The following is a 15,356-nucleotide window of genomic DNA, read 5'->3' as shown; positions in this document are numbered from 1 at the left end:
ATGCCTGGACTCATGGTCACCAACCTCAGACAAGTGCTGAGACTCATGGCCATTCTCACCTCTTTCTCTACTCAACCCCTGTGCCCTGAATTCATATTCAGCAAATTTAAGAAGGGATCTTAGGAAAAATCACAGCTCTTAGTTCTTTAGGGACCTCTCAGTGAGGAAACTCCTCCTCCAAGGTAAATCCTTCCTTCAACTTCTAGTATAGGTCACTCTTCCTGACTAACTCTGAGCTCTGTCCCCACTCCCCATACTCCCTGGTCTATTATGATTATCTATCCCTTTTTCTTAGCACTTCAACTTGAAACCTCTTCTCTAGCCAGACCAGGCTTTTCATTAATCCCCAATGCCAATTATGTCAACCCAACCTTCAAAGTTTTTATTTAGAGGTCCAGATGAATTTCTACCACCTTCCTGAAGAGAAGACCACAGGCTTTCTGTCCTGAAGAATGAGGAGCTAAGGATCTCTTCTGCTCTTACAAACTGGTTTCTCAAACCTGTCTGGGTTATAAAATAAAGAATTTTTAAAAACATTTATACATAGACTGTTCTCCCAGGTCAGGGCATTAAAAATTCTCTGGGTAATTAACCTTATTTATTCATGAAATTATAATCTTCTGTACTTGAAGAAATGCATCTTGGCATAAGGCTTTTTAAAGTTATTTTGCTTATCAATCCTGATGTTATTAAAAACAAAACAAAACAAAACAAAACAAAAAAAAAAAAAAAAAAAAACCTGAGCAGACAGCCTCATTATCGATGTGCTTTGTTTGAAAGACCTTTGTCCTTCACTCTCTCAGAGGCTTATCATTTTCCTGACAGTTCAAACTCAAGCTCCAAATAAAAATGAAGATAGAGTACTCCTTTCTCCTTTGGACTTGTTTAATTGTTGTTGCCAATGTTAGATCAACCAACTGTTAAATTAATTCTCAGTCAAGTTGGGTTTATACAAGAGTTAAAATCTCTAGAAAAGAATTTGCATGTTTTCTAGGTCTTCTATATGGGACTATGCTGCCTAGGTGATCCTTATCCACATTTTCAGACATGTTGACAGTAAAGTAAGCATTCATAATGTGCTAAACACTGTGCTGAGAACTAGGGATTCAAAAAAGGCAAAAGACAATCCCTGTCCCCATAATCAATGAGGGAAGACAGCATGGAAACAACAACAAGTAGACAGGACGAGGAAATAAGCACCAAGGGAAGGCCCCCAAATTCAGAGGTGTTTAAAAAGGTTTTTGGGTGGCCCAGGAGATGAAACATTGGGCCTAAAATCAGAAAGACATGACTTCAGTCTTAATAGTTGTGTGATTTTGGGCAAATCACTTAACTGTCTTTGCCTCAGTTTTCTCATCTGAAAAAATGGGGATAATCAGTATTTACCTCTCAGGGATTGTTGTGAGGATCGAATGAGATAATAATTATAAAGCACAGTGCCTGACACATAATAAGTGCTAAATAAATGTTAACTGAAAGATTCTAGTCATAGGAGATAGGCAGTGAAAATATCTAGAGTTGAGAGACAGAATGTCTTTTTCCAGTCATACCAGGGAGAGGGATGCCACTGTTGGGAAGTGGGCTTTGAAAAATAAATAGGATATTATATTTGATCCTGGAGGTAATAAGGAGCCACTGGAGTTTGAGTTCTTCTGACTGTAGGGCCCATACCATCTAGCTGCCCCATTGATGTTTATTGAATAAGAAAAAGTGGGGGTGACATAGTCACACCTTCACTTTAGAAAACTCACTTTGATGACTGAATGGAGGATGGACTGGAATGGAAAGAGCCTTGAGGCAGACCCACTAACAGATTGCAGTAGCCCAGGGATGGGATCCTTGTATTAGTTTAGGGCAGAGTCAGAGGAGAGAAGGGGGTATATTTAAGAAATGTCCAAAAGTGAAATCAAAAGGCCTTGGTAACCACATGTGGAGAAGGAGAGGTGGGGAAGAGTCAAGGATGACTCTTGAGAAGATGGTAGTACTTGTGATAGGAGTAGGGAACTTTGACAGAGAACAGTGGGAACAAAGATAGGAAGTTTGTTTTTTAACATGTTGAATTTAAGGTGTCTACTGGGCAGCCAGTTTGAGATGTCAGAAAGGTATTTGGAGATTGGAGGTCAGCAGAGAGGTTAAGGCAGGACAGGTAGAGTTGAAAATTGACAGCATCAAGAGGATATTTAAATCTATGGGAACTGTGAGGTCTTTAGAGAGAAGAGGGCCCAGAATAGGTTGGAGGATGTGATTAGGGAGAGCCATACAGCAAAAGAGGATCCAGTTAAGTAGAGTGAGAAGCAGGAGTATGTTCTGAAACCTTAGAGAAAAGTTAACAATGATTTTAATATAATTAGTAGCAATGAAATGGCAATGAAAGAAAGCTTCAGTTTGAATCTTGACTCTCACTTCTACATGTGCAGTCCCTGGGCAAATCAGGTAACCTCCAGTAGATCCAGTTTTCTCATCTGTAAAAATGAGGATAATCAGAGCACCTAACACAGAGTTGTTGAGAATCAGATGAGATCTACTAATCAGTCAGCAGGATTTTATTAAATGCCTGTTATGTATTGGGCCTTATGATAAGAACTGGAGATATAAGTACACATAATAAAACAATACTAACTCCCAAGTCATTTATAGCACTTGGCAGATTTCAAAGTGCTATATGTTATTTAAAATTTTCATTTATACCTTTTGGTTTTAGATTTTCCAATCTATTCCTCCCTTTTCCACTTCCCTGAGAGTTATTCTTTATAATAAAGAATGAAAAAAAGAAAGTTTTAGCAAACCAGCATATCAACCAATCCAACATTATATGTAGTGTTCCATCCATTTAGTACTTGACCTCTGAAAAAAGGAAGAGAGGTACATTGTGAGCTGTTTTACTAATTTATCTTCATAAGAAGCATAGATAAGAGATGTCACACTGATTCCTCTCCAATTCTTGTTTTGCTCTGTGATTGTCAGGGATTTTAGAATCTATTTAAATTATGCTTTTTTGATAACAGATTTTCCTCTCTACCTGAACATTTAAATTGAAATAGTACTATCATTATGTTTAAAGTATTTAGTACTTATCTGAGACCATGATATTTCCTATGACGTTGATGTATATGGAGAAACTTGAGGGGTTTGATATTTTTTCTTATATATCCCCCTTTAATGTTTTAGCAGGCAATCCTTTGGTTCAGCAAGGTGGACAACCACTCATCCTGACACAGAATCCAGCCTCAGGTCTGAGCACCATGGTCACTCAACCAGTATTGAGGCCTGTCCAGGTCATGCAGAATGCCAACCATGTTACTAATTCCCCTGTGACCTCGCAACCCATATTCATCACTACACAGGTAAATGGGGCCTCAATGTTTTTTTGATTTGGTAAAGGAATGGGAAAATATATTGGACCATATTGGATCCTTGATATCTGGAGCAAGAGTTTAAAAAGTGTGGCCAGTGGAGCAAATCTGGATTGCCACTTGTTTTTATGTGACCCATGAGTTAAAAAATAATTTTCACATTTTTAAATTGGGGGAAAAAAAAAAGAGTAGTGTTTCTTGATGTAAAAAAGTTGAAATTAAAATTTCAGTGTCTTTAAATTTTTTTGGTAATAAACCATATTTACTAGTTTTATGTATTGCCTGTAACTGCTTTTGTCTTATAGAATTAAGTACATATAACAGAAATCAAGTTTAGTGCTCTTGTCACCTTGCACTGGTGCTCAGCACTGTTTCTTTCCTTTTTTTTTATTATAGTTTTTTATTTACAAGATATAGGAATGGGTAATTTTTCAACATTGACAATTGCAAAACCTTTTGTTCCAACTTCTCAGCACCGTTTCAATTGCAGTGATCACTCAGAAGTGCCACTTGTATTGTGGTATCTCGACATTTTGTTTTGATGTGCTATTTTTTGTTTGTTTAATGTTACCAGTATCTACCCATTTTGCCAAAATGAGAAGTGGTCTTTCAGTGTCATGCTTTTAAGGCACAAGGGTGGATTATTTTGTTATTGAATTAGATACCAAAGCATTGTGTTTATTATGCAGTGACATTGTAGCTGGGCTAAAAGAATACAGCGGCCATCAACATTACCATTCCCAGCTTACAGGAAAGCAGCAGTCAGGAAAAAAAAATTTTTAAATGGAATATCTCGACATAACAAAATCTCTTGACAAAAATAAAAAATGAAAATGAGGCTGCCACCAAAGTAAGTTTCAAAGTTTCATTTGTCAGGCAAGTAAGGAAAGCCATTCTCTGATGATGAGTTAATTAAATCATGTCTGAGTGCAGTTAAAGAAATGTATCCAGAGAAAATAAACTTGTTTAATACTATTAAGACTTTCTTTGAGAACTGAAAAAAAAAAAAGTCAATTAGAAAACAGGACAAAATTGATTTTGAGTAGTTTTGCTTGGCTATTATGTTACCAGTACAGTGGTTGTTGTTTCAGGGAGTCCTTTGTGAACCTAAGGTGACTGAAGAATTGGCCTCCAAACTGTCTTTGTGAATTTACAAGGGAGAATATTTCCTTTTTTTTCTTTTTTTCTTTCTTTCTTTCTTTTTTTTTTTTTTGCTGAAGCAATTGGGGTTAATTGACTTGCCCAGGGTCACACAGCTAGGAAGTGTTAAGTGTCCACATTTGAACTCAGGTCCTCCAGACTTCAGGGCTGGTGTTCTATCCACTGCCCCACCTAGCTGCCTCAAGGGAGAATATTTTCAAAGAAGTTCAAAAACATTTAATTCAGTACAACCTGAAATGGAATCTGCTAAGATGTGTTACAATGATGGTGGTATTAATATGTATGGAGCAAAAAGAAAGCTTGCAAGGCTGGAAAAATTTACAAATCTAGTGAAAATGAAAGGTGTTTAAAGGCCTATGATTATTTATTATCTTATTCATCAGCAAGTGTGAAGAATATTTGAATTTCTCAGGTATTATTGAACCAGTACAAACACTGGTGAACTTCATTTGGTTTCATGGGCTTAACCATGGTCATTTCTGTGAACTTTTGTTAGAAATAAGAAGCTGAGTATCCTAACTTGCTTACCAGTGGTAAAGTTTTATCATAATTTTTTTGAACTCAGGGTCAAGATCAAAATTTTCCTTAATAAGAACTGCCTTCAGTCATATTGCTGAATACCAGATGACTAGAAATTAGCTTTTCCTTCAAACTGGATGTTCCTAATGAATTTAGCTTAAAATTAGAAGGCAAAAACAGTGCTTACATGCAAAACTTGTAGTAAAACAAATACCAAAATAACTAATGTTATTTGAATTACATGTAATGTCACATATTTCTGTCAAGGGCAGCTTCATAGTACAATGAATAGAATTCCAAGCCTTGAGCCAGGAAAACCTGACCTTAAATCTGTCCCCACATACTAACTGTGGGACTCTTGGCACATCACTCAACCTCTATGGTTCTTAACTTTTGTCACCTATAAAATGGGTGTGATACCCAGGATTGTGGTGAAGCACTTAACTTAGCACAGTGTCTAAACATAGTAATTGCTATATAAAAGCTGGTTGAGGTGGTTGTTATTACTATTAGTTGTAGTAGTATACTTCCCATGTTGTCAAAATTAAAACTAGGCAAGATTTCCATCCCCACTCAAATTTGTAACAAATATATTTCCTGTGCTCAAAATTTCAGTAGTGTTTTTCTGACCTTAGTGCAGATACAAAAAAAAAAAAAAAAAAAGTCCATATTTCAGAATCCATTTAATGATGCATTTGAGGAGCTACCACTTGGCTTTGATTGGAAGGAATTTATCTTCAATATAATGATATGTAGGTCAAGAGAAGGACCTAACGGAATTCTAAAAAAAGTTTTCCACATTAGAATATCCTCAGTTAAAAACATATGCTTGTAGATTGATGTCAATATTATTTGGAGTATTTGTCTGTGGAAAGACATTTTCCTTTTCTTTTTTTTCCTGAAGCAGTTGGAGTTAAGTGACTTGCCCGGGATCAAACACTTAAGTGTCTGAGGCCAGATTTGAACTCAGGTCCTCCTGACTTCAGAGCTGGTACTCTATCCACTGCTCCACCTAGCTGCCCTAGGAAACATAGTTTCAAAGATGAAATACACAAAATCTCATTGTATATCAACATTAATGAATTAACATTTGCAATTGAATTTGCTGATAGGGAACATTTAACATTGAACCCCAAATAAGTGAATGTTATTCCTCAAGAAAGAATGCCATTCTTCTCATTAAGTTGACTTGTTTTACTATTATATTTTGAAATTTATCAAAAAAATTTATGGAAATTTGCTTTTTCTCTTGTTTACAGATATCCTTGATTTTGCTTCTTGATCCACACAAATCCTAAAATATTTTTTCTATCTTCTTAGAAAAGATTTCCCAACTCCTGATCTGAAGTTATAAGTCCTCCATTTCTTCTCTACTTTCTTTTACAAGTTTACAGAATTATTATTTCTAATTTGATGCCATGAATGTGTAGACAGCTTTGCAGAACCTGATTGCTATTTTTCTGAGGCTGTCACACAAATTAGTATAAAAATATGGATTAAAACTTGTTATCCTTGGGCATCTAGACTTCTCCACTCATGCTTCTTTTGTTATCTGAGATGAGTTTGGGGATCACTGTGGAAATATTTTTGGGGAAAAGCTTTTTAAATGCAGAAAGAGAACACACTTGTTATTGATAACATGGTGAGCCAAGGTAAAAAACCAGCCTATCTCTGAGTACTAAGTGAAGCTTCTCTTTGTATTAGACCTTGAAACTGCTTAAGTTTCCAGTTGGAAATCTCAAAGATTATGGCCTTAGAAGTATTTTGTTTTTAAAAAACAATACTTTAGGTCTATGATTGTTCCTGTGATTAATGTTGGCTTTGGCCTTCCTTCTCTGCTTTTACCTATTTAAAGATTGACCCTTCTAAACCTGGGTCCTCGTAGGGCAGGAATTGGGCTTTCATTTCTTGAAGTAATATGTCCAAACTCTCTGTTTATTAAGGATGTCTCCAAACTATTCATCCTCATTCATTAAAAGTTCCAACATCAGCAGAACCTCAGAACAAGAGAGATTCTAAGAAGTGTATTTAGATCCAAAATTTTACCTAGTATCCAACTTCTTTTTCTTGGGCAAACTGGTCCATATTGATTTGTATTCACATATTAAAGTTTGTTTTGCTTTTTTAATGCAGGGATTTCCTGTAAGGAATGTTCGGCCTGTACAAAATACAATGAATCAGGTTGGAATAGTGTTGAATGTACAGCAAGGCCAAACAGTTAGACCAATTACACTAGTCCCAGGTAAGAAAAAAGTATTTATTCCCTTGAACTAAAATGTTATCCAACAGAAGTTTTTATTTTACTGTCTGGGGCTAATGAAAATTATGTGCTGGGCTAATTAGAAACCTTGTCGAATGTTCTAACTAGCAATGTGTATCTAATTAAAAAATCTATAATTTTAAAGATATTCCCAACTTTTGACTGGAAGGTGGTTTAGTTGTTTTGGTTTCTTAACACCTATCATGAGGCACTGCAACAGAATTTTCCCTGCTTATCTCTTTTTTTTCAAGTTTTCCTCTCCATCAATTCTTGGATTTTTAGTGCTCCAAGAACATTTATTTGATCCCTGAATTCCATATTTTGTTTCCTGAAATACCTTTGTAAGTCTCTCCATTTATGGAGTTAGGTCTTCTAAAAACCTACTTTTACCTGTGATTGGATTTGGATGTGAATAAAGTGAATCTCTTTCTCTTCGAAGTTAAAATGTTAGCTCATCATTGACTAGATTATATTTCTTACAGAGTTAAGACTTTAGCCTGATCAATATATCGTTCAATCCTCTCTCCCTGTTACTTATTTATCAGATGTTACCCCAGTTCCCAGAGATAGTGTAGGTTGTTTTGGTCATGGACTATAAGTTTCTCCTCTGAAGTTCATTCCTCTTAATTGATCTTGAAGTCTTTAGGAAGACCAATTCGCTCTTTAAGTTTCCGAATTATGGTATTGGAGGTGGAAGGGAATTTGGAAATGACCTCATCCAGCCCTTTTATTTTACATACAGCTAACTGAGGCTCAGAACAGAGTTGGCAAGCAGTAGAATTGGGATCCATACCCACATTGTCTGACCCTTTTTCTGCTGTGCCCTGCTTCCTGTCTGAATTCTAGAATTGCTTATGTCTTTTCCCTTTAATACCTTCTACTGCCAAACCATAGACTACCTAAGCAGGCCAAATAAGCTTCTATTTGTATGCAGTTGGCAGGCTCCCAAGGCTTTCCTTCCCTCTCCCCCACTCTCCTAGACACCCCCCTCCCCTCTCCCCCCCCCCAGAATCAAGCTCTTGCCGGTTGGGTGCTTCTCAGATCTGCTGCCTCCTTAAGTCTTAGACTTCTTTTTGGTAACGATGATAAAACCCATCAAGCCAATCGGAAGAAGGAATTCTCCTGATTCCTCGTGTTTCCAAGCGGGCAGAGAGGAAGGCCATGTTGGGGTTGATTGACAGAAGGTTGCAATTTCTCTCTTTCTCTCATCTGAAGCTCCAGGTACCCAGTTTGTTAAACCAACAGTTGGCGTTCCTCAGGTGTTCTCTCAGATGACACAGGTGAGGCCAGGCTCCACCATGCCTGTGAGGCCCACCACCAACACCTTTACCACGGTCATCCCAGCTACCCTCACCATCCGCAGCACCGTCCCGCAGTCCCAGTCTCAGCAGACCAAGTCCACTCCCAGCACCTCAACCACTCCCACTGCCACGCAGCCGACCTCGCTGGGGCAGTTGGCTGTACAGCCACCAAGCCAGTCCAGCCAGGCCCCGAATCCCAAGCTAGGTGAGGCTTGGGAATTGGGGGTTGGCCGAGCAGGGATTGGGGTGGGTCAGAACAGATGATTATCATCTGGCAAACCTAGCTCCCTCCTTCCCCTCTCCGCCTGCAGTGAGCATTGCCAGCTTTGTCACTGTCAAGCGACCTGGGGTGACAGGTGAGAATAGCAATGAGGTGGCCAAGCTGGTGAATACCCTCAACACCATCCCTTCCCTGGGCCAGAGCCCTGGGCCAATGGTGGTGTCCAACAACAGCCCTGCCCACAGCTCTCAGAGAACCAGCGGACCTGAGTCATCAGCAATGAAAGGTACATAGCCTGGCCTGAAAGATCATGAGTCAGTCCAGACATCGGTAGGACATCTGTTGAGTGTAAGGCACTTATACTAGGCCCAGTGGGGAAGATTAAAAAAAGGCAGTAGGCCCAGTGCCTGCCCTCAGGAAGCTTACATTCTGTTGTGGGAGATAGGCCACACATATGAAGACTATGAATGAGTAAGCTGCTAAAACAGAAAACACACAAACTGTGCCAGTGCTTTGAGGGGAGGGTTGCTGTAATGAGAGTCAGCTCAATTCAGAGATGGCTTCATGAACATTGATGAACACGATTTTCAAAGTTGGATTTGGTGAGTAGAGGTATTTTAAAACTTCAGCATGAGATCAGTGTAGTGAAATAAGGAAAAAGGACAGCAGGAAGGTGCTTTCAGCTTAGTGGTTCCTGCTCCCTGGCCCCTGTTCTGATATCCTCCAAGAAGAAGTCTTCCTAAGAGCAGTGCATTTAATATTCTCAAATCATTACCCTTTCTTTTTCCTTTCATTTTCAGTGACTTCTCCAATACCAACATTTGACCTCCAGGATGGTGGCCGGAAAGTCTGCCCACGCTGTAATTCCCAGTTCCGTGTCACTGAAGCTCTGAGAGGCCACATGTGTGTAAGTGATATTTCTGTACTGTGAACCAGCTTGAAGAACCATAGATGGTTTTAAGCAGGGAACCTGGGAGTAAAGACTAAGCAGAGAAAAGAGTAATCTCTTTATTTTTGTCTCTTGAAGAAGAGATAAAGATATCACCTTGGGGGCAGCTAAGTAGTGTGCAGTGGATAGAGCACCAGCCTTGAATTCAGGAGTTCAAATCTGGTCTCAGATACTTAACACTTCCTAGCTGTGTGACCCTAGGCAAGTCACTTAACTCCAGCCTCCAAAAAAAAGATATCACCTCAAGGGAATCTATTGTAAGCCCACAAAAATATATTAGAGAAAGACACAGGAAGCCCAAGTCTCTCAGATAATATTTCAGTCAAGTCACATTTCCTATACTTCCTTTTCCTTTAGTGCTTAAATTAGTGTTTTTTCCCAGAGATAAGTTAGGGCCCCACTTTGTTCAGTTCTGTTTTCTCTCTCTCTTTTTTCCTGAGGCATTTGGAATTAAGCCAGGAAGTGTTAAGTGTCTGAGGTCAAATTTGAATTCAGGCTCCTGACTCAGGGCTGGTGCTCTATCTACTGCGCCACCTAGCTGCCCCTATGTTTTTTTCTTTTAAGAATAGTGTTCTTTGCTCTAAGAAGGCTATCCCAACAAGCCAGCAATGGTTTGCCCAGTTTGGAAACCCAAGTTTGGTGTGGCAGACAACATCATACTTCCTTCACTGAGTTCATGTAATCAAGCCCAGATGAACAGCATCTTAGAGTAGTAAAAGCATTGGTAGATAAGATTACTAGCCATTCAATGATCTTTAGACTATCTTGGAAAAGTGAAATCATGCTTTGGGATTAGAGAAGGTCAGATATCCACTTTTTCAAAATGAAACAAATTGGATCTGCAAACCAATGAACTTGCTTCAAAATCCTAGTAATATTTTATAACACATTATTAAAGAATGCAAAAAAAAATTTTTTTTAATTAAAGGGTAATTTTCAGATACTTAGGAAAGGAAACAGTGATCATTAAAAACCTTCTTGGCTTCAAGTACTGGTCCTTGTCAGATTAATCTTGTTCTTTTTTCTCATAAAATAATTAGACTGATAGATTAGGAAAATTCCATAGACACAACTTAGATTATAGCAATACATTTCACAATATTTTCATGCTATATTTGTAGATGAGGGTCATTGATAATGCAGCATATTTGGAACTGACTCAATGGTCCAATTATTGAGTTGATGTCAACTTAAAGGAAGGTTTCTGGTGTAGTACTCCGGGAATGTTTTGTTGACCTTAAGTTATTCAGTATTTTGATCGATACCTTGGATGAATTAAATTTCCAGGTGATGGGAAAATTAACATTGGATGGTAAAATCAGGATGCAGAAATGCTCAGCTGACTAGGATAGTTGGCCGAATCAAATTATACAAAACCTCATAGGGATAAATGTGAAATTCTACGTTTGGAGTCAAAAGATTAAGATATAAAATGGAGGTTGCAGGATATAAAATAAATCCATACAAATCATCAGCATTTCTATATATAACTGACAAAGCCTCATCAGCAAGAGATAGAGAAATTCCATTTAAAATTATTGTAGACAAAATAAAAATTTTGGGGGGGGTCTACCTTCACACAAATAAAATTAGATCTAAACAATTGGAAAAATATAAATTGTTCATGGCTGGGCTGAGCTAATATAAGATATAATATGGGGGAATTGGTAGCTAGATGATAGACCCAAGCTTAACATGAATCAGTTGTGTTGACAAAGTAGCCAAAAAAGCCAGTGAAACCAGTGCTAGGCCACATTTACAATACCATTTAATTCTGGGCAGATGAGGGTGGTCAGGATGGTGGGAATCAGAGAACTTGTCACACAGATAATAGCTGGGGGGACTTGAAATGTTTACCCCAAGAAAGAGAAGACTTAAGGGGCTTCTTGAAATATTTACAGAACAGTCATGGAATAGACTTGATCTACTCCACAGGGTTGAAGTGGAATCTATGCCCAGAAGTTGCCAAGAGATAGATTTTTAGACTTAACATAAAAAACTTGCTAATCATCAGAATGCTTCAGAAGCAGAAGGGGTTGCTTTGAGAGGAAAGAGATTTTCTTTTCACTAGGGAACTTTAAGCTGAAGCCAAAAGATCACTTGCTGGGGACTTTGTAGGAGGGATTCTTGACTAAATTGGACTTAGACTCATTAATAACTTCAGAGCCTCCTCCTGCTCTTAGATTCTTTGCTTTGTTTATGCCAGGAAAGGTTGAAGCCAGGAAGTGCTGCATTGAGGAGTTATGGCACCAAAAACTCTTAGGGAAGGGTAAAGTATGATAATAATAATAATAATAATGATAATAATAACAAACTCATTTGTATAGTACTTGAAAGCTTACAAAGCACTTTACTCACAACAACCCTGTAAGGCAGATAGTGCAAGTGTTACTTATATTCCCCATTTTCTAGATCAGGGGAGGCTCAGAGAGATTAATTGTGTAATCATGAACAAATCATGATTTCAGACCCAGGACCCCCCAAGCCCATTTCTCCCAACTCTGAGGCTGGTGCTCATCCCACCCTGCTTTGAAGGAGTGAGCAGAGAGAGAGACATGTAATGGGTAGGTGGGAGGAGGAGGGAGAGGGAAGGGGGCATTTGAAGAGAATATATACAGAAGAAAGAGATAGTTGAGCTGTGATAACCAATAGGGGATCCCCTAAAACTGTTCAAAATTAAATGGAGTTTGTGAGATTTGGGCTAAAGTTTGGGCTGAAATCTGAGCTATGAGGATCTATCTAGCTCACTCTAATGGTGACCACAAACAATTGATGTGATTATTATCTCCATAGTACTGCTGTCCAGACTTGGTTGATTTCCTGAAGAAAGGAAAACCTCTTGATTCAGAGCCCAGTATCACATCAGCAACAAAGCCACCATCCCCAGAGAAGACTGCTCCCATGCCCTCAACGCCATCTTCTACACCTGCTCCTACCCTGTCACCACCTGCCAAGGCCCCTGAACCCATGGAGAATTCAGGTGATGTCACTCAGAGCAAGCTCATCATGTTAGTGGACGACTTCTATTATGGACGGGACAGCGGCAAAGTGAGCCAGCTCCTCAACTTTCCTAAGGTGCCCACGTCCTTTCGATGTCCACACTGCACGAAAAGGCTTAAAAACAATATCCGGTAAGTTCATGTTGCTTTTTATATTTCATGGTAATTAATTGTTTGCCTTTGCTGAGTCCATAAAGTGTAGGTAGAGCTTGCAGCAGGAAGGCTAAGCCTTCATCAGCAGGAACCTCCTGGGAGAGGGAGGGAAGCCATTGAATCTCCTTCCACAGGCACCTTTCCACAACATAGAAAACATTCTGCCCTATTAATGAGGAGAGCAGCAAGGAGCTCTTGACCCTGACCCTGCTTCTGGGCCTTGTCATGTTAGCTGGTCTTCTTTGTGCCGCCTTTCAGGTTCATGAACCACATGAAGCACCACGTGGAGCTGGACCAGCAGAATGGGGAGGTGGATGTCCACACCATCTGCCAGCACTGCTACCGCCAGTTTTCCACTCCCTTCCAGCTTCAGTGCCACCTGGAAAATGTTCACAGTCCCTACGAGTCTACCAGTGAGTAGAAGAGTTGCCATAGGTCACAGGACAACTGGGTATGGGTCAGCAGGGAAGGAGTGCTCCTGGTTTTCAGGCTCTTTATTTACAGCCTGCATTCTTATAGGATTAAGTTTCATCCCTTTGGAATATGAGGCCCTAAGTAATTTAAGGTCTTAGTTTCAGACCATGAGGAAAACAAGGTGGGTGGGATAATATTTTTCCACTCCTGGTGGTAGAGAGTGTTGCTAGTTATTTTGATTCACATTTCCACCAAGATTAGTAATTATTTGGAGTTTTGAAAGGCCACAAAAGAAGTATAAGATAGAGATCTTAGCCTCAAGGAGTATTTCATCTTGTCAAAAGAAATAATTTTTTGTACAAACTAATTAGAAGATCTTGTAGATGATGAGATTAATCAATAGGTTTACATGCCAATTGATGTGGCAGAGATCATTTTCAGAAAAGGGAAAGATCAGTGTTGGCTAGAAAGAGCAGAGTTTTCAAAACATGGGAACTGAGATCATGAAGTAATAGCATGATTTGAACAGGAAAAAAGTAAGAGGAAGTGAATTCCAAGTTAGGGAAATGAGAGTGTGAGGAAAAAAGTGCAGAGACATGGATACAGAGGCATGTAGGAAAGAAAGGGAGACCTACTACCTTCCTTAGAGAAATCACTTCTCCAGTGCCTGGCACTCTCTATGGATAGTAGACACAATTTAATTAAACTATTAAATAAAGGGACAGAGCAGGTGGGGATGGGGGGAGGGGAGAGGATATGGCAGTATTTGCAGAATGTAGAGCAGCCTGAATGCCATTGTGAAGAATTTAAATCTGATCTGGTAAATCAAGGGCTGCCAGCCTGGCCAAAGGCAAGAAAGAGAATTCACTGGGACCAATTGAGGAAGATCATTTGTACAGTGCCCAGTGGAAACAGAAGTGGAAACATTTACTTCAAACTGTTAATAGCTTATTTATTCTATAGCAAGAATGGATACATGTTTACATCATTTGTAGTGATAATTGATTTAGTTTAAACTTTTGAACAAGATTTTTGCTTTATTGAAAATAGCATAGAAGAAAACCATAAATGGAAGAGTTTCTTCCAAGCAACATTGCCTCTTACTTCTTCTTCTTACCACCGTGCCATTCTTGCCTTTTAGTTTAATTAAATCAGCAAATATTTATTAAGTACCTACTGTGTGCTAGGTACTCTGCTGAACATAGAACTCCCGTTCTATTGGGGAAGACAACATACAAAAATCTATGCACAAACAAGATATATGTAGAATAAACTTGAGATAATCATAGAGGAAAGGAACTTGTTTTATTTAATACTTATGTGTGCCAGTCACTGTGCTAAAATACTTTACAATTATTATTAATTCTCATATACTCCTCACAACAACTTTGGAAGGTAGGTGATATTATCCTCATTTTGCAGTTAAAGAAACTGAGGCAAACAGAGGTGGAATGCTTTGCTCAGGATTGTACAAGCTAGTAAGTGTCTGTGGCTGGATTTGAACTTGAGTCTTCCTGAATCCATGCCTAGTGCTATATCCATAGTGCTACCTAACTGCTTGTAGAAGAAGAGAAGGCACTGAGTTTCAGGTGTCCTAGGGAAGGCCTCTTGCAGAAAGAGGGATTTTAATTGAGAAGGAAAAGAAAAAAAGGACCCAGAGCAAGTCTAATGCAATATTGGAAATCTCAAAAGTTAGGGCTGTATAAAAAGATGTCAGAAATGTTTGCATAAAAGTATTATAAAACGAAGATGAGAAGATCGAGGACAGAGCCTTGAAGTTCACCCATGGTTAGCTGAAGATCTAGCCAAGGAGACTGAGAGGGCATAATCAGGAAGGACAGACCAGAAGAGAGCAGTGGAGGCCTAGAGGGAAAAGAGTACCCAAGGAGGAGGGTGATGGGCAGTATTGGAGGCTTCCAAGAGCTCCTGGAGCGTGATAACAGAAAGGAGGCCAGTGGAGGTGACAGATCAGGGTGAATTCAGTTGAAGTGAGGAGACTGTGCAGACTTAGAGGAGAGTAAGAAGAA

General features: G+C 39.0%; 1 protein-coding gene across 16 annotated transcripts in view; it reads left to right on the top strand.

Annotated features, from left to right (window-relative positions):
• Window positions 1-15,356, top strand: part of POGZ (pogo transposable element derived with ZNF domain) — a 63,314-nt gene that overhangs the window by 40,120 nt on the left and 7,838 nt on the right. For 8 of the 16 annotated variants that reach the window (XM_074265368.1, XM_074265366.1, XM_074265371.1 and 5 more), the window contains 7 exons: window positions 3,169-3,344; window positions 7,167-7,275; window positions 8,509-8,799; window positions 8,879-9,100; window positions 9,615-9,721; window positions 12,557-12,894; window positions 13,174-13,328. In XM_074265368.1, coding sequence (XP_074121469.1) covers window positions 3,169-3,344; window positions 7,167-7,275; window positions 8,509-8,799; window positions 8,879-9,100; window positions 9,615-9,721; window positions 12,557-12,894; window positions 13,174-13,328 — 1,398 coding nt within the window. The remainder of the gene's footprint in view (window positions 1-3,168; window positions 3,345-7,166; window positions 7,276-8,508; window positions 8,800-8,878; window positions 9,101-9,614; window positions 9,722-12,556; window positions 12,895-13,173; window positions 13,329-15,356) is intronic. The other 8 variants (XM_074265369.1, XM_074265364.1, XM_074265373.1 and 5 more) reach the window with 4 other exon arrangements.

This window comes from Sminthopsis crassicaudata, chromosome 4 (assembly GCF_048593235.1).
Source record: "Sminthopsis crassicaudata isolate SCR6 chromosome 4, ASM4859323v1, whole genome shotgun sequence".
Taxonomy (NCBI): Eukaryota; Metazoa; Chordata; class Mammalia; order Dasyuromorphia; family Dasyuridae; genus Sminthopsis; species Sminthopsis crassicaudata.
This window is presented reverse-complemented; position numbering and strand designations above follow the sequence as displayed.